Source organism: Diabrotica virgifera, chromosome 2 (assembly GCF_917563875.1).
Source record: "Diabrotica virgifera virgifera chromosome 2, PGI_DIABVI_V3a".
Classification (NCBI taxonomy): Eukaryota; Metazoa; Arthropoda; class Insecta; order Coleoptera; family Chrysomelidae; genus Diabrotica; species Diabrotica virgifera.
The window spans coordinates 169,479,468-169,500,293 of NC_065444.1; the positions used below are offsets into that span (position 1 = coordinate 169,479,468).

Sequence of the window (20,826 nt, forward strand, 5' to 3'; positions counted from 1 at the left end):
AAATTGTTCTGTTTATCATAATGCACACTTTAAAAATAATCTACTTACTAAAAAAATACTTTTGCAAACTAAAATTTGACTATGTTCAATAAATTTTAAAAATTATTTTTCAGTATGAATTTTTTCAAAATATAAAATATAATTATAGTACTTTATACCAGTTGTTAAAGACTCATAATCACTCATTAGTGATTATCGATCAGAGATCGGAATTCTTGCTGATATGGTTTTTTTGCAGTATAAATGATTCATTTAATTTGTAATTTTGGGTGTCGATTACAGTGTATATGTTTCCCACGCCTCTAATCTCTGTCAATGTTTTCGTTAGTAGCATACCGTGATTGTGGGAAATGTGTATTATGCACATTCCATACAGACCACTGTCGCAGACACAAAGATTTTCTGTTAAACTATTAATAACTACCCAATATGTGCATTTTTTTTTATTAATAAATATGTTGTTTCCAATTTATCTCTCAAAATTATCCAATAATGTTTTGACAAAAATGCGTTTATGTAATATAAATTTAATTTTTTTCTTTCCCGAAAAGCTAGGGGGGGCCACGGCCCCCCCCCCTGCCCGTGTGTATGGGCGCCTATGAGCCTAGTCGATAGTACTCAGTTTTTGCTACCACATGGCGGGAAAAACCAAAATTAATAAAAAAGTGACATTCCTTGTTTTTCTCCTGTACACTTCATATTATATTTCTTTACTTCAATTTCCAAAACGTTAACTTTGCTTAATTCATGTTGTTCTATTTTACTTAGTCAGGGTGTACCTGCTTAACTCAGAGTTCAATATCTTGTTATAGTATTGTTCATATTTTTCGGTATTTATATTGGTTGTATATAGCAATCGTACTATAATTATTTGGTAAAGGTTTATTCTCATGTGAGTTGTACTCTATATAAGTAAGAGGTATTTAAATTTTCTGATATGTAATATTATGATGTATATTATACATAAATATTGTAAAGTATCACCCTTGTCATTTTAGTCACTTAATATGCCTTTGTTTAACTCAGAGATTGTCAAAAATCTACGTAGTTATATTATTTAACCCTTAATATGCTGAATTAATTTATTTAGAAATTTTTTTTTTGATTTTTATGTATTCAGGAGAAGGTTTTCAAACAAAATACATACATTTTTTTCTTAATTATTTTTGATTTTTTAGAAAATTGCCGTTACATATATGTAACGCTAGGACGATATAAGAGCAAACATATTTAAAATATTTTCGATTATAAATTTCAAAATAACAAACTAATACAAAACTTATTGTAGATTAAAATCTATGTTGTACTTGATGCACACTCCCACATTGCACTTGCAACCCGTGGTACGCACATATGAACTACAGCATTCATCTGCAAAACGTCTCCTTTTCTTATCAGGAATGTAGGTCAGGAGATGATCAATCTTATCATATCTTATATCTACGACTACTTTGGACGAAGATGGCCTGTCTGCATCTTTTGGTTTGGTACCATATTTCGTAAGATACGATATTACTAGATATATTCGAAATTCTAGTTGTGGCATAGGATCTATTATGTCCAGCATCAATGTAAATAGACCATTATGTCCATAGTTATGTCCAGCATCAATGTAAATAGACACCACCATCATTTTTAGAGCAAATTCCTACTTGGTATCTAGCTACATTCTGGTCCATAAGATCAACTTCAACTTTCCTTTCACTAATATTTTAGCTTTTGCTGATGATCTGGAAGGCTGAGCCTCGTCAATATCATCATATCTTTCGAAATCTCTTTCACTTTTTCGTAAAACAAGTTCAACAGGTGCTCTTAGAATTCTCTCGGACAGCCTGTTAAAATCATTATATTCCTCATCACCAAACTCCTCGTCTGTAAGTACATTCAATTCTGGGGTTTCGGTACCTATATATTTAGCATCAACGTCTAAAGTTTCAACGGCATCAATTATCTCCAGCGCCTCTTGAAGAGAAAACCCTTTTCTGGAACAAACAATACGTTACAATTCCAAAAGTTCCGGTTTTTGCTCCCATATGTTCCTAGCGTTACATATATGTAACACCAAAAATTAAAGGATTTTTTTACAAAACCAGGATAAAATCTCTAAAAATGTATATTATCGATAAGAAGACATTAATTTATTCTCAATTGAAAACACTTTAAACAAAATATAATAACAAAAGAATAGTAAAAATAAACTTACTCAAACTTGAGATCCATTTTTACCATAAATAATAAACACCGTCACATAAAACACTCAACTAAATAAAAAGGTTAGATCAAATCCTCGAACCAACTGCTAAAAACTAGTAAACAAGTGTCCATTGAAAGTCTTGTATCATCATCTAGTTAAAATTAGAATCACTTCCCGAATTTAAGGCTTAAGATTTTAGCGGTTTCTGCGTTACATATATGTAACGCTAGGAGCTTAAGGGTTAATAAATATTTGTTTATTTTGCATATCATTTATTATTCTTCCTTCATATTTACATTTACTGATTTAATATATTTTACAGCAGTGTAAGATATCTGAAAGATTGGTCGATACCATCTTCTGGCGCCCATAACTTATTCGATTTTATTTATCTAATATATTCTTCTATTTTAATTATATTATTCTATTTATTCTATCTATTTTCAGAGCATCTATTCTTATCTTCATAGTTCCTTTTCTAGTCATCATGACTATCTATTTTGATCTACTGTCTTTGACAGGCATGCAAATTGGCCGTATCCATCCTTGAGTGTCAAGTTGTCGTTCTCTTGCATATCTTGCTAGCCTAACTACATTCAGTTTGCATCTGTCTATTCATACTTCTGTATTAGTTCATCTGACTCTTTTCAATGCTCATTCCCCATACAAGTACTACTGCAAAAGTAGTATTTTGTTACATCGGCTTCTTCAACGCACAAGGCCCTTAATTTTTATCATATTAGCTACATCTAGAGTAGCATTCTTTTTCTAGTTCTGTTGGAGTTTATTTTCCAACCAAATTTCACTCCAACAGAAGATCTTCTTTTTTGTTACAATATGGCTTTCCCCTAGAGTGCGTTCTCAGATGTTTATGCATAGCACCTGATTGAGAAAACGATTTAAAGCATATTTCACACTGAAACGGTTTTTCTCCAGTGTGCATTCTCGTATGACTCTTTAAAGTACACGCATGGGAAAACGATTTTAAACACATTTCACATTGATATGGCTTTTCTCTAGTGTGCGATCTCATATGTTCATTCACAGCACCTGATTGAGAAAACGATTTAAAGCATATTTCACACTGAAACGGTTTTTCTCTAGTGTGAATTCTCATATGTGTCTTTAAAATACTCGCATGGAAAAACGACCTTGGACACAATTCACATTGATATTCAAGTTCTCCACTGTGTATTTTCATATGTGTTTTTAAATAGTACTTTTGGGAAAACGACTTCAAACAAATTTCACACGGATATGGCTTTTCTCTAGCGTGTGTCCTCATATGTTTATGCATAGCACCTGATTGCGTAAACGATTTAAAGCATATTTCGCACTGAAACGGTTTTTCTCCCGTGTGAATTCTCATATGTGATTTTAAAATACTCGCATGGAAAAACGACCTTGAACAAATTTCACATTGATATGGTTGTTCTCCAGTGTGGTTTCTAAGATGGTCTTTTAAATAGCCTTTTCGGGAAAACGACTTCAAACAAATTTCACATTGATAAGATTTTTTTGGATTCGTATCTTTATGACATGGATGCTCTTTATGACATGGATGTTCAAATGTTTTGATTGATTTCGTATGTTTCTCCAGGCTCCCTAAAATAAAAACCAAAGTTTTAATTATTACTGTATTATCAATGTAACAGTTCTGGTATGGTACAATAAATTGATACTAAAAACAATCTCGTCGTCTATTTCATGCAGCACATGTATATTAGGGTGGAACGAAAAAAATGATTTTATAATTTCAATGTGTAATAGTGATAAAAAGTTGCCTATAGGCATCGTGAAGCCACAAATAAAATATTTTTCCAAACAAAATATTTTTAGAGGTGCCGCAAAAGGGTTGAAAGTTAGAATTTTTAGTTAAATTTTGCAAATTTTGGTTTGGTAAAAAATAGCTATTGTAATGTCTTAACTCCTATTTTAAATGATAAATACACACTCTAAAACTACTCTTTCAAGATAATTTTAGTTTTAACTTACAACAATCCACTGTTTATTTTTACTAAAACTGGCAAAGTTTGAACTCGAATTCCACATTTAAAGAAATATTTAATAGGAAATATTTAAAAATAAAACTGTATACCATTTTTATTCAGTTGCAATGCGAAGGCAAAACAATCTTATTTTTCACTTAGAATACGGAGCGCAGTCCAGCACTCTGAATCGACGATTTTCGACTGTTATTGGAGTCTCATCGGAGAGACGTAGGCCTGCTGCTCCATACTCTAAGTGACCAACACTTAGAATGTATCCCCCACACCGCAACTGACGTGAATGGATTAGGTGACTAGCGTCATCTAACCGATTTACGACTTTACCTTACTTTTCAGGAAATATTTATTTCATTCCTTAATACAATTTAACATTGTGACTATAGCAGAAGAGCACATTTTAATAGTAGAGGAACCTGAATCAACCTTGCTAGGGTATATAACTTCTGCTTCCGGAACAGGTGAAGCTATAAAAGATAATGGAGCATTTTCAAGAGGACAATCTTTTGAACATTTCCAATATAACAGCTGTCGGATTTGATGGAACTGCTTTTATAGAAAAAAATCTAAATAAGCCGCTGAAGTGGCCAATTTGTTCTATACCAATGAATAATTGCCTTTACATCATTTGTTTTGCACATTGGATGGAAAAACTAAAGACCTTAATGAATTTAGAGGGCTTTTAGGCAAAGAACTTGAAATCTGTAACCAGCTTCATGTGGTTACTTTCGTTCCCATACAAAACAATTAGGGATGATCTAAGCACAGATCAAAAATATTTACTTAAAATGAGCAAAGCAATCTCCAGTGGTGTATATCCTTCTGATCTTTCTTTAAAAACCCATGGGAAATTATCTCATTCACGACGGCTTACGTTAGCCAATCGCCTTCTTCGGTTATATGTTGCAACAGAGAACCCTTCAAATAATCCGAAAACTGTAAATATGTATGTGATGAAGGTGTATGTCCCAGTCTGGTTTCATATCAAACTGAAACCATTTTGTGTAAATGGATCAAAACATCTATGGAGACACATCAAATTTTCACGTTATCTTTGTGAGGAACATCTCTAAATAATTGATCCAGTAATTCAAAGGAATGGGACAAGAGAAAACATATAAGGGAGCTAGGTCTGCTGCGACTTTTGAAGGCAAGGTCGGAACTCATAAATGGTGTAAGGAAGTTTGTTGTCCCGAAGCTTAATTTTAATGCCAATGCCTTACATTGATATAGATATAATACACTGGACGGTAGAATAAAATTACTTAGCCTCCTACGACAAAACATAGAACTGGCGAGGACTTAAAAAATATGTGAAGCAAAAGACCCTAGTTGCCAGGTACAGTGTGTGGATTTTCCTTGTTTTCCCTGTCATACACAGGCAGTGAAAAGAGCCATAAAGCTCGTGACTGTGTCATCTCTTAGTGTCTGTGGTCTTGAAGCAAAAATGGTTTTGTCAGAGCAAAGATTTCTTCCCAAAAGATTATGCCCAAGTTTGAGACAAAAAACCATTTTATTTAAGTATCAAGATGTATATTGTAACTAAAGAAATCTTATACCAATGGGTACTTATAGCAATGATAGCAATGTTAATTGTTATTAGAAACAATATTTGACTGAGAAATGTTAGTTACGTCACCAGGTTGAATATAAAAAATATTTGAAATTTTCTGTATTTTTTGTTAAAAACCTATCTTTTCAAAGCTCTTGCGGCACTTCAAGATGTAAACCTAGAACAAAAATATTTTGTAGTTTTATTATAGACATGATAAGGCAACTTTCGAGTGCTATTAGAAAGTTCCATGAAAGAAAAAAAAAATCCTATCCTTTCGTTCCACCCTAATGTATATGGACGAACGAAATTTTTTTTGCTTCCCCACCTTTCCTTTCTAGTAACTAAAACGCTGACTAAACAAGTGTAGACAGGTCAGTTTAGTCAAGTTCATAAGTACAGACTGCGACCTCGCAGTCAGTTTTTTGTAATATAAATTTGGAGATTGCAGGTGTTATATAATAATAACCTCTGCAAAGTTTTATACCTATTTCCTGTAGCTGTAATAGCCAATCTCATTACAGTGTTGTTTTTCGTAATTTAAGGAGCAATTTGAGCCAGCAATATTTCAAAACGTTCTTTAGACATTGTCAGCCAGTTTATATATTCTGGTACATCTTCAACTGTCAATTCTATTAATAAAGTCTCTTCTCTTCGACTCAGTCATTTCCGTACCCAGCAACGCTTATTTTTGTTTTTGTTCATTTCTTCTGCAAGTATTTCGGATAATTCGCCACATATTTTTAATATACAATTCCGCACTGTTGTACACGTAACTTTTCCGGCCATGTTTAACACGTTGACGGACAGTGCGTCAAATGTACAAGCAAGTGTTGTGACTGAATGTGGAATAAAGCGGAAAACATACAAACGCGATCTCGACGCGATCGCGTTCACGACGGCGATCGCGATTCAACTCGTCTGCTTTGGTGTGTTTTTCCGCTTAAGGAAATTAATGAAACAATGAGTTTTTTAACATTCTTTGTAAATATGTGTAAGACAATCATGGACGTCGTGACACATTTCATATGCATGTGTAGATCTATCGTTTTTTTGTCACAACTCGTTATTTTAAAAATGTCGTCTATAAACGTTGTGTCACATTACACCAATAAAATTAGACGTCTATAAATGTTCTCTTCGTCAACGTGTTAAATCAACACTACATAACTAAACAACAAATCATGTAAACTCTCACTTAAACGAACGGACTAAATTTTAGCTACTTCATTTAGTAACTTGCTTTAGCTATTTGACATGTGTAAATTCGCCTTTTATTAGATATAGTCACATGTTCCAAGAGAAACCCGACGCTGTTAACATTCTGACCGAACCTAGAGTTGAGAAATCTGTCTTAATCAAGAGAAACCCGGCAATCCCGAGATGATTTTTGTACCTTCCCACAACTTTGCTTTTATGGACATGTCGGGTTTCTCAAACAACCGATTCAATTATCTAGTGTAATCTCCAAGTCCTTGATTTTATTTACAGTTTGAGTAACTGGCCATCAATATAATAGTTTGATAATATAGGGCGGTGAGTACGGTTAAAGTTAATTACATGGGATGTACCTAATACATGTAAAATAATAACGTAGATTGTAAATAAACATAGTTATAAAAAAATAATTTATCTCACCTGAATTATACTCATCTGGTTCATTCTTTAAATCTCCCAAATCAAGGGATGTGGATAGATGACTTTCTGCATATCCTTGATCATCTTCAATACACTCTTCCTTAATTTCTGTTTTCACTTCCATAACTAATAAAAAATATAAAAAATTATTCTATAGAGTCTTAAAGAATATGAGAAGTAAAACGGAAATTAAACTACAGCAGATAAAAGATATGAATGGAAATATAATAACTGAGGATGAGCCCATTATAGATAGGTGGAGGGAATATTTCAAGTAACTTTTAAACAATGAAACTACAACAACAGAGAATCGCACTCCGATAACAGACGAAACACCTGAAAGAGAGCAAGAAGACGTTCATGAAACAAAAATAAAGATGGCAGTTGAAGATGAATTAGGAAAACTAAAGGTTGGTAAAGCAGCAGAGATCGACGGAATAGATGCTGAATTATTGAAATATCTTGGACAACAGGGTAAACAAGAAATGACCTACTAAATTTAGCGTGAACAAATATAAAATCCCAGAGGATTGGAACATTGCAATAATACTGTCTATACAGAAAAAGGGAGACTCTAAAGAGTGCAGTAATTATAGGGGTATATCACTTCTCTGCTCAGAAACTGCGAGAAATAGTCGAGCCTCAACTGACAGATATATAAGTGGGTTTAGACTTTAGACCATCACACAGCGTACAAGATCATATATTCCTACTTCAGCAAATCACTGAAAAAACATTGTTAAAAACGATACACTGTACCTGGTGTTCTTAGATATGAAAGAGGCGTTTGACATGATCAATAGAGAAGGAATATGGCAACGCCTGACAAACAAGGAAGTAGATGAAGAACTCGCAAGTACAATAAAGAGTTTGTATGTCAACCCAAAAAAACTGGCCAGGGCAAGTAACCTAATCTCAGGCGAATTTTCTAATAACGACGGGGTGAGACAAGGTGGAGTGCTGAGCACACTATCATTTATTTCTGTTATGGATGAAGTGATTAAAAAATGTTGGATAACAACTTAAAAAATGCGCTATAGAGTATAGAAATCTGCAACAAATAAAAATTGAAGCCTGTGCATCTGCTAATGACATTATTTTAGTTGCAAGAACTGAAAAGGCTCTTGCAGATAATATAAAAATCTGGACAGAGGAACTAAAAAGCTACAACTTAATAATAAATATGGAGAAAACGAAAATAATGACAATAGCCAACAAAGAAGTAAATGTAAATATTGAAATCGAAGGGCAAAAAATTGAGCGAGTATTTGGGAATAATGTTAAACAACAAAGGCACACAAAAAGCTAAAGTTTTAAACAGAATAAAATTGGCAATGAGAACTTATTATTTACTGTATAAAAATTTCCTAAACAAAAAGGAAATATCGAGTAAAACCAAAATGACAGTCTATAAAACCGTATGTATGGCAATTACAACATATGGGGCAGAAAACTGCGTACTGAATGACATACAAAGAAAAATATTATAAGCTACAGAAATGAGATACTTAAGAAAAGTGGTAGGACCAAGAAGATTAGACAAAAGAAGAAACGAAGATAAAGGACATGAACTAAAGGTAAAATCGCTCAACGAAAAAATTGAAGAAAAGAAGTTAAAATGGGCTGGACACATGATAAGAATGAGTGGTGACAGACAAGTGAAAATGGCATAGGAGGCCCAAGCAGGGGGTAAAGGCATGAGGGACAGACCAAGTAAAAGCTGAAACACTAGTGTAAACGAAATACTTAGGAAAAGGGGAACATTGTGGCAAGAAGCAAAAGTTTTAGCAGCAGATAGGAAGATGTGGTGTAAATTTGCAGAGAGTAGCATATAAAGGAAGAAAACTCGACACCTATGGGTATACGAGGACAATCGATTATGGTTGTATGTAACTAATAAAACAATGAATTACATCACATCTTTAGGGCTGGTACTTTCTACCCCGATTAAACCCCGTTTAGAGGAATTTTGTCAGGTTATTAACTTTTACCAGCGGTAATCAGTATTGTCATCTCCAGTTAGACCTGATCAAGGGTTAAATTTAACCAACCAAAAGTAGTATGATAACAGCTGTTTTAGGGCCAGTTGTTCAATCAATAGTTAACTCATGGATTAAGTGAACCATGTTTAAATTTAATTCAAAGATTATTTCTTAAGAAGTTGTTCAATGCTGGTTAACTTTCTGATTTATTAAACCCGAGTACTGAAGTGATGACAACGTTGCCGGTTATTAATTAACGGCCTGGGACAAATTTTGCCATGAAAATTGTGCATAAAAATGTGTTCTGTTGTATAAATAATGATTTCTGATGTGTACTTACATACTGTTTACATTTTCTTTTAAGTTTAAGATTCATGTGCATTTATTGTATTAATTTGTATCAGTTATTATTTTTGTGTTTTAAATTTCAAAAAACGGAAGAAAGTAATAAAAGAGATAGAATGGGGAACTTGCACATTTTTTTTATTACATAATAATGTTCAATTTTTTTCAAAAATGAGATTTCCAAAAATTTCACGCTTCAAAAACTCATCATAACTTAGAAATACAAATTTAAAATCTTCTGTAATTTAAAATAGTTCATACTACCCGTGGCGTCACAGTTTTACTAGATTGTTATGTTTCTGGTTATATTTAGGTATATTCTTCTTTTCCTTCTTTAGTTTATTGGCCTCCATCTACTTGGGTATTTTGCCCGCTCATCATGGCGGAATAAGGGAAAAATATTTATATTCTAATGACATTTATCGTATGTCATTGTAATAATATATAGTTAGTTGAGATTGGAGTTTGATACAGTTTTTGAAGGAAAGGAAAGAAGGTTTACTATGGAAAATAAAACCATTTTGTAAAAGTACAAGTTTTCTATGAATAGTTCAAACGATCAAAACACTTGTGACGTCACATAACTGTATTTTCTCCTGACGTTTATAATGCCTAATTTAAAATTATATACAATTTTGTTTACTTTGTCGGTTCAGAATGTAAACATATAATCATATGACGGCACGACGCGTTTTGGGTTAGTTGCTTTAATTTGAATTTAGAATCGTCTTTAGGGGTCAAACGGAACACAAAAACAACTTTTTTATTTTTGATACATGTTTTAAATTATGTTCTGTTGTGACTTATAACATTTTTTCGAATTTAAAATTTTATGCAAGTTTCCCATTTTACGTCAAGAAAAACATATGTTCATTTTTGAGCTTATAACAATCAAATTTTTAAATCAAATAAATGTATTTTTTTAGTTCCTTCCCAACAAATTCATGAAAAGGTTCAATTTGTTTTTACACATAATGAAGAACAAGTGAAACTTATGGCAATAGGTACAAACTTTTAAGTTAAAAAAGAATTTATATTAATAACAGCTAAGAAATCTTCGTCCTATGTGATATCTTCATCATCAAAATTAAAGACACCATTATTAAACATAGTCATTATTATAGACACAAAATTATAATATATTATTAGGGGAGAGTTGGACAAAACGGGATACCATTCTTGTTTACTTTTACTACGGAAAATATGTTAAAGAAATTATCATAATATTATTTTTTATAAGTATAACATTTATTGCAGCACACAAAACACATATCTTTAGCTATTTTTAATAACTGGAAAATAGTAAAAAAAAATATTTATTAAAGTCCTACACATCCCGTTTTACCCAACCACGGTTGGATAAAATGGGATAGGTTTATAATATTTAATTTTTTGTATAAAATTATTTAAAACTTAATTTATATCTAAATTAAGTAGACATTAAATTGTATAGTAAAATTTACTCTTGAAAGAATAATATCTTCAGTAATCAGAAACTTAAAAATAGGCGTTTTTTATGTTTTATGGCAAAATGGGAAATAAGACCTTTTATTTAGGACTAGGTACGTATATCAGAACAAAGGTCACATACAAATATGCTGTTCTTCTCTGCGGTATGATAAAGCGCTTCATATCTCTATTTAAAAAATTAATAGGCTAACAAATAAATAGGTAGATAAAACGGGACATAAGAAACTGTATCCCATTTTATCCAACTTATAAGTGTCCCGTTTTGTCCAACTCAGACATTTTTCAAAACAAAAGTGGCTGCTGCCTAAATGTGAAAGTAAAATTAGGTAGACTACACATGAGAATATTCGTTAATGATTGCTTAATTAAATGTAATAGTCACCGGAATTATATTTTTATATATGTAGGCAGTATAATGTAGAACACAGCGCACTTAAAAGTACAAAGTATCAAAAAAATAGAGTCAAATAATTCTAAATACAACAACTTTTCATCAAATAGTGGCATCGAGGTAAAACGAACTGAGAATGTTAAAATGACGACTGATAACAAGTTTTCGTCGTTGTCCGATTGATAGCACCACTAGTTGGGTCTCTAGGCTAGGTATCCCGTTTTATCCGACTATCCCGTTTTATCCAACTCTCCCCTACTACAAATCTTATCTACGACTGAAAATGTGTAGAAAGAACAATACAATATATAGTGCAATAACCATGGTTGTTCTAATCTGAAATTTTCTTGAAAATATTTAATTTAAAACCAGAAACAAATCTCCAATTAACAATGTTAATCCTTTGTTCAGAATGTGCTTTTGCAGATGACATCGTTATCATGGCAGCAAAAGAAAAAGACCTCCAAGAAAATTAAAAAGTGGAATGAAATACTAGAAGAAAACGGCACGAAACTGAACATAACAAAAACAAAAGTAATGGTAGTAGCTGAAACTGAAGAAAACGTGAATCTACAGATCAATGGTACCTATATATACAGGGTGTAACAAAAATACAGGTCATACATTTAATCGCATATTCTGGGACCAAAAATAGTTCGATTAAACCTAACTTACCTTAGGACAAATGTGCACGGAAAAAAAGTTACAGCCCTTTGAAGTTACAAAATGAAAATCAAATTTTTTCAATATATAGAAAACTATTAGAGATTTTTTATTGAAAATGGACATGGTGGTATTCTTATGGCAGTAGTATTTTAGGAAAAAATTATAATGAAATTTGAACAACCCATAAAAATTTTATGGGGGTTTGGTTCCTTTAAACCCCCCCAAACTTTTGTGTATGTTCCAATTTAAATATTATTGTAGCGCCATTAGTTAAACACAAGTTTTTAAAAACTTTTTTGTCTCTTAGTACTTTTTCCAAAAGTCAGTTTTTATCGAGATAGTTCAATATTTGTCAAATCCACCACATATTTGTATGTGGTAAAGTACGATTATAGAGACTTGGTAATAATATGAAAATTTATTTATGATTTACATTTTTAAGTCTATTTTGAACCATATTAAAAAAGAAGCCACATATTTGATAAAAGATCTTTATCAAAAAAATACAAAGAGGCAAAAATGTTTTAAAAACACTGTGTTTAACTAATGGTACTGCAGTAATAGTTTAATTGGAACGTACACAAACATTTAGGGGGTTTAAAGGAACAAAACCCTCATAAAATTTTTATGTAAACATATTAAAAAAGAAGACGCAACTCGATAAAAACTGCCTTATCGAAAAAATACTAAGAGGCAAAAAAGTTTTAAAAATATTGAATTTAACTAATGGCACCACAATAAGAATATATTTGGAACGTACACAAAAGTTTGGGGGGGTTTAAGGGAACAAAACCCCCATAAAATTTTAAGGGGGTGCACAAATTTCACTATAATTTTTCTTGAAGATGTTCTTTCAAGAAGAATGCCACGTGTCCATTTTCAACAAAAAATCTCTAATAGTTTTCGATATATTCAAAAAATCGATTTTCATTTTGTAACTTCAAAAGGCTGTAACTTCTTTTGTGTCCATTTTTGTACTAAGGTAAGTTAGGTTCATTCGAACTATTTTTGGTCCCAGAATATGTGGTTTAATTTAAGACCTGTATTTTTGTTACACCCTGTATAGAACATGTAGAATGCTTCGAATACCTGGGTGTAAAAATAGAAGATTCAGGTCAACAAGATTTGGAAATCTTTGGAAATTTATATTATGTAATGAACACAACTTTTATAGAAAAAAAGGAAATAGCGTACTGTACAAAAATGAAAGTATTTAAGGCAATATATAGACCCATACTCACTTTCGGTTGCGAATCATGGACATTGACAGAGGTAGAATACAAGCGACAGAAATAAAGAACCTAAGAAGAATGAGATGAGTCACAATACTTGACAGGGTAAGAGATGAGCAGATGAGAGAAGATCTGGAGGTGGAATCAATCTTAGAATTCATAGAAAAAAGACAAATCAGCTGGTGGGGATATTTACAAAGACTAGACGATAGAAGACCAGTAAAAATGATTTGGAAAGCTAGAGTTAATGTCAAGAGGAAGAAAGGAAGACCAAGAGAAACATGGTACCAAGCTATTGGAAAAGTTCTGCAAAAGAGAGGCAAATCCTGGAAAGAAGCAAAAGTCTTGGCACAAAATAGAAGTCAGTGGCGTAAATTTGTAAACAATATCTAAGTTATTATTGTAATCCCGACACCAATAGGGTAGAAGGGAATTTGATTATGTATATTATAATCCTTCGTTTTTGAGCGAATCAAATCAGGAATCATATAATCTCTTGTTAACAGATTGTTAAGTGGTAAACTTAAATTGAACAACGCAATAACAAGTTTAATTGAAGATTATTTTTAAAATGAAGATAATCTCCAATTGAACAATCGGCCCTTAGTGTCAAACTTGTCTTAAACAACGCAATATTAAGTTTAATTGAAGATTATTTGTAATCTGAAGATAATTTCCAATTGAATAATCGGCCCTAAGGATACCCCGAGCAATCTAACCTTACATTTATAAAATAAATTATTGTTTGTGTATAACCGTTGATTGAGGTCAATATTTCAATCAACGGTATAACTGATTTATTTTTATTTTAAATGGATCTTCGAATTTGAGGAACAATTTGGTGATGATGAAATAATAATATATTTTTTAAATAAAGCCTGCACCTATACCTACCATATAGGCAGTGGCATAGCTTAGTGGGGGCAGCAGGGGTGGCAAAATTTAACAATAATAAAAATATTTTGTAAATATTTGAACCATTTTATATTTTTATCGCAACTACAAATTCAGACCGATTGAGAGGAGCATGGAATTTTTCATTACTTAATTTCTGACGAATTCAGGGAATTCCTTTTCTTTGAATGATATTTTGTAGTGATTGGCAACAACGTCTATACTGACTTGTGGGAATTCCCCGTTTATGACTAGCAATCAGCGAGAATGACTTCTATTACATACATCGGTAATTATTTTACTCCCCTATACGTTATTCAGTGTGTGGAACAAAGAAAATACTTAATTGTTTGAGTACGAATTGCAAGAAAAAATTGTTCAACTCTGAAGTCAGGTACAGCCAGGTCAGCTGAATGCAATGAGACTTTTTATAAACTTAAATAAACTTTTTTATGTAAAATCTAACCTGTATAATGCAAAATAATAATGACTGTTCTCGCCGAAAAGTTCTCTATAATTAATGTATGTAATGTATAGTATACATTAAACTAAAATACCTAAGAGGTATAAAATAAATAAGAGGGCGGCAAAATTGTCTTTTGCCCCGGGCAGCTGACACTCACGCTCCGCCACTGCATATAGCAGAAAGAAAAAAAAATATATGGAAGAATCTGATACCAAATTTTTGTTAACACCTTGGCTGCGTTAACCCGGGAGCAGTTGTGCCGTGAGAAAATATCTCACATTTTATCCTTTTCCATGACAACTTGGATGAAAAATTTTGCAACATTGCTGTCGACTCTAAGTGCCTCTAGGAGGATCGTAGTAATGCGTAGAATTTTTTTGTGTGGAAGTTATGGCTTTGGTGACAACCAATTACAGTAGAACCCCGCAAATCCGAACTAATTGGGGGGACAGCCTGTTCGGATTCTGAAAAGTTCGGATTATCCGAAAGTTAGCCTAAGAAGCTAACGAAGATGATTTTTAAAAGATTTGGACTGCCACCGACCCCTTTATGAAACTTTATCCGCACGTTTATGCCTCCAATATTCTAAAGCTGAAAAATATTTAGATCACTGAAATATTAAATCGCTAACGCCAGTAGTTTTGTTTCGTCACAGGACATGGGAATTCGGCCATGTAAATGATTCATTTAATTTGTAATCTGGATATTGATTACACTATGTTTCTCATGTTTCTTATCTTTTTCAATGTTTTCGTTCATAGTATACCATGAGAAATGTGTATTATGCACATTCCTCTATTGATTGTGTTTAAGTTTTTATAAGTATGTACTACGTATAAAGTATACCGGGTGGTGAATTGGAACACGGGCCATAGGAAACTCAATGTAAAATTCTAAACTGTTGAATTCCTGCTTCCCTAATTATTTTACATCGAAAGTCATAAGAAACTATTTGTAGAGAATTGAAATCTGTATTGAAAACAACTGTTAATATTGTTCTACGAACAATAATTATTCAAAATTTTGTAAAAATATAATACAATTTTCAGAGAAATACGCCAAAGTTACGCCACACACATTGCAATAATGTGTATAAGATTGCATTCGGTGACAATGAGTTTATTATATTAACAATTTGAACTGTCAATTTCTTTATCTATTTTATCATTTATTGTTTAAAACACAATAAAGTTGATCAGATAGCCTCAGTTAAGGAGAAAGTATTAATAATAAAGATATTTTCTTCAGTCAATAGTGTGCTCACTGTCAGTTAAATAGTAACGTGTGGCCTAACATGCCCACATATACCTAGTGCGGTAAATACATTATATTTTTCAAAATTTTGGAATGTGTTTAAATCGTAGAACAATTGTAACTTCTGTTTTTAATACAGATTTCAATCCTTTACAAATAACTTCTCATGACTTTTGATGTACCATAATTAGGGAAGCAGGAATTCAACAGTTTAAAATTTTACATTGAGTTTCCTATGGCCCGTTTTTCGATTCACCACCCTGTATAAAGTAAAGTACAGTAGAACCCCGCAAATCCGAACTAATTGGGGGGACAGCCTGTTCGGATTCCGAAAAGTTTGGATTATCCGAAAGTTAGCCTTAACTAGTAATTCAAACCTTTCATTGTGATTTTGAGTAGCCAAACGTTCTCGCAAGAGTGTGGACAATATTTTTGGACTCAAGTTGACTACGAGAGAACTAAAGTAAGTTTGTGTTTAACCTTTATAAACCTATATATTAAAGTATAATATTTATTTTTAAGAAATTTTAAATGTCAAAGTCCTAGTAATCCTACATTGTCCAATTTTCTGGCTTTATTCTGTATAATAAACATGTTCTTAAGTTTTTGTCTTGAATTTTTAAATTTTTTTCATTTTCCGTTGGTTCGGATTTGCCGAAAGTTCGGATTCGCGGGGTTCGGATTTACGGGGTTCTACTGTATATAAAGTACGTATTTATTTTTAATAAATTTCACATGTCCAAATTCCTATTAATTTTACATTGTTAAATTTTCTGGTTCTCTGTACATATCATACAACATGTTTTTAAATTTTTTTTTGAATTTTTAAAATTTTTTTCACTTTCTGTTGGTTCGGATTTGCCGAAAGTTCGGATTTGCGGGGTTCAGATTTGCGGGGTTCTACTGTAGCTTTAAAATTGATAGAAATAGATTTTTAACATAAGTAAATAAAATTATTATTAAATAGAGATTTTTTCTCTACGTGCGACTACTTACGTGACTGCTCACAGGTTAAGGGACAAATAGACCTCGTATAAGATTAACAGTTGGCTGCATCGATTTTCTCGTAACGCATGGTGACAAACGGGACATAATATGCCTCGTAATGCACTCAATGTAAGTTTGTAAATATCTCTAAATGCAGCCAAGGTGTTAAGATTTAGTTTCCATAAAAATGGTGTGAGATCATGTATACAGGGTGGGGCATTAGTGTGACAAAGTCCAATTACTCGTTTGTCGTAAGAGATACGAAAAAAAGTTATTTAGGTAAAAGTTGGGGCACACGTAGCACCATAATTTAAAAATATTTTCAAATATACAGGGGCGTGCGTATTGACAGGGTGACACAAACTTATGTTTTTTTAAATGGAACACCCTGTATATTTTTACATTTTTGGATTCTCCTCAATGTTTTCTTTCTTAAAATATATGGCTTTGTAATATTATACGAGGTAGTTTAAAAGTTAATTACGTTTTTTTGTTAATTTCGTAGCAACATCGACACCCTGTAGAATTGTAGTCATTTGACATCAAATTTTTATTTTATGTCCAAACGATTTTTAATATAGTCTATTATTGTTAAACATTAACGGTGTAGCGAAATGTTAAATTTTAGTATACAGGGTTGGTCGAAACTCGGAATGAGTATTTTCTTTGTTTTCTTAAATAGAACACCCTGTATTTTAGTATTGTAATGAAATGATATTTTATCGTACTTTTTTATTTCTTAAGCATTCCCTATACCTAAGTGCTTTAATTTGTAAGTTATTCGTGATTTGTTAAGCCAAACAATAAATGCAAGAAAAACTACGTGAAATTTTATTAGGTGGCCGTGAAAATATTCAATCAAAAATAATTTTTCAAAAAAAATACATCATAATCTAGCCTGATCCTTAATTTATTGATATTGGATGAGATATCCAAATAAATTCGTAGTTAAGATTGTTGGTGCTCAAAATATTAATAAAAACATACAATATTCTACCTAGTCGGCTATGACACTAAATTTCTTTAAACATTTGACATTATACTATTTTTATAGTTCCAGTTGCTTTATTACCATTACTACATAATATGAATAATTATTCTAGTGAGGAACTGATAAGATTTTTGTGCTAATGGAGTATACCAAAAAGTGCTACTAGCAATAAGAATGTTTCATCAGAAATTACCTGATAGACGACAACTAAGAAGAGAAACGTTTAAAAATATACTAAAACGGTTTCAACAGGCTGGACACTTAGATTATGATAAATCTGATCGAACAAAAACTATTGTAAGTGAAAAAAACAGGAATTAAATGTAATCCTTAGTTTCACTGAGGATCTGCATATTAGTACAACCGTTCTTACAATCTAAGTATCTAGTCTGTTGAAACCGTTTTAGTACACTTTCAAAAGTTTCTCTTTTTGGTTGTCGTCTATCAGGGAATTGCTGATGATAATTTTTTATTGCAAGTAGCTCATTTTTGTTATACTGTCCTAGCACAAAGCCATTTTAATCAGTACCTCATTAGAAAAATTAATATTAGTAATGGTAACAAATCAACTGGAACTATATAAATAGTATAATGTCAAATTTTTAAGCAAATTTTGTGTCATAGCCAACTAGGGAAAATTTTATATGTCTGATTAATATTTTAAGAACCAACAACCTTAACTACGAATGTATTTGGATATCTCATCCAATATTAATAAATTAAGGATCAGGCTAGATTATAATGTATTTTTTTTGAAAAATTATTTTTGATTGGATATTTTCACGGCCACCTAATAAAATTTTACGTCATTTTTCCTGTAATTAATGTTTGGCTTAAAGAATCACGAATAACTTACAAATTAAAGCACTTAGGTATAGGGAATGCTTAAGAAATAAAAAAGTACCATAAAATATCATTTTAGTACAATACTAAAATACAGGGTGTTCCATTTAAGAAAACTCAGAAAATACTCATTCCGAGTTTCGACCCACCCTGTATACTAAAATTAAACATTTCGCTATACTGTTAATGATTAACAGTAGTAGACTATATTAAAAATCGTTTGAATATAAATAGAAAATTTGATGTCAAATCACTACAATTCTACAGGGTGTAGATGTTGCTACGAAATTAACAAAAAAACGTAATTAACTTTTAAACTACCTCGTATAATATTACAAAACTATATATTTTAAGAATGAAAACATTGAGGAGAATCCAAAAATGTAAAAATATACAGGGTGTTCCATTTAAAAAAACATAAGTTTGTGTCACCCTGTCAATACGCACGCCCCTGTATATTTGAAAATATTTTTAGATTATGGTACTATGTGTGCCCCAACTTTTATCTAAATAACTTTTTTTCGTATCTCTTACGAGAAACGAGTAATTGGACTTTGTCACACTAATGCCCCACCCTGTATAAGAGCTGGTTCCTGTTTTACATTATATAATTCTTCAGTAAGTAAGTATATAACCATCCTTTCATGGAAACACATGTATTTTTTTGCTTGATATTTATATCTACCTACATAATATCTAGTAAAATCTCTGTTTTACAAAATTTACCTGAAAGTACCGAATTGATGCTTAACCCGTCATTAAAGTTAATCAGCTGATTTTAGTAGTAACCGAGGATTAAGGAGTATTAGCAGAAAGTACCAGCCCTTGTGTACCTACTACTTTTATTACTTGTCTTACTTATTGAGTTATCTTATCTTCTGTTTCATGCTTCAAGTTACCAAAATCTGTTGATTTGGATAGCTGATCCTCTACTCTAGGTCATATTCAACAAATTTTTCGTTAATGTTAAATTCCATAGTTAGTGAATCATATGAATAAAAATATTGGAAACATCCACAAATAAGATTAAGACCCTACCCCCTTATGACTAAAGATTAAAATATTTATAATTTTAGTTTAGTAAGAATTAACCTAACTTCTACTCTAACCTTAACCTTCTTCTTCTGTATTGGCCTTTGGCCTCCACCTACTTGGGTATTCGCAAATTTCATTTCCGACAGAGGGCCATCAAAATCTTAAAGATGGACGGTAACCAAGGTTCATAAATAGACAGGTTGCGACAGGTTGCATGGTAACTTCTCACCAATCAACGTCGAGAATCTAATGGCGGGAGTGACGTCACCCAGAATGCTGCATTCAAATTCATTCACTTCACTCATTGAAATGAACTCGGAAAGTAGGAATGTATTGAAAATGTGTATATTTAAAAAAAAATACGTTTGGATTTTTAATGACTATTTATTTCATATATTCTTTAAAAAATGTGGTAGATACCTGTAGAGTTACAAAAATCATAGAATATAATTGTAATTAAATATATGCAGTAGAATAGCATTACTACTTAATTAAAGCAGAAGGAGATTCTTTCTTGTGTATATATGGGACTAAATCATTCAAATATCCTAGGTATATTAATAATGGGTTGAATACAATTTACTTTTTTAAATGATTTTGAGTAGGTATATAATAATTTTGAATTGGGGATAATGCATGTAGTACATTATTATAAATTACTCCTAACATGTAAACCATGGTGAAAAAGAGATTCAACTAAAGATTTATGTATCAAAATTAGTAGTTTTTCCCTTAAGTTTAACATAAGAGCATCTGATTACGTTAGGTACTGGATTATAATATCTAAAACTATTAAAACATTATGATTCCATTCAATAGGTACCTGTGAAGTTTTACATTAACAGTAAATTATAAAAAAATACAATTTCAGTGCAATAAA

General features: G+C 31.8%; 1 protein-coding gene across 4 annotated transcripts; it reads right to left on the minus strand.

Moving 5' to 3' along the window:
* Nucleotides 1-2,485: 2,485 nt before the first annotated feature.
* LOC114338713 (zinc finger protein 239) lies at nucleotides 2,486-20,147 on the minus strand. Of its 4 annotated transcripts, none has more exons than XM_050644089.1 (3): nucleotides 17,087-17,289; nucleotides 7,391-7,516; nucleotides 2,486-3,799 (listed from the first exon to the last, which is right to left on the minus strand). In XM_050644089.1, exons 2-3 carry the CDS (start codon nucleotides 7,512-7,514, stop codon nucleotides 2,997-2,999), a joined length of 927 nt encoding a protein of 308 aa, XP_050500046.1. In that variant the 5' UTR covers nucleotides 7,515-7,516; nucleotides 17,087-17,289; the 3' UTR covers nucleotides 2,486-2,996. The 4 variants fall into 4 exon arrangements, with proteins under 4 accessions (XP_050500046.1, XP_050500045.1, XP_028145124.1 ...); XM_050644088.1 differs by lacking the exon at nucleotides 17,087-17,289 and adding an exon at nucleotides 20,021-20,147 and having other exon boundaries at nucleotides 2,487-3,799; XM_028289323.2 differs by lacking the exon at nucleotides 17,087-17,289 and adding an exon at nucleotides 19,638-20,014 and having other exon boundaries at nucleotides 2,488-3,799.
* Between the last annotated feature and the right edge of the window lie 679 nt (nucleotides 20,148-20,826).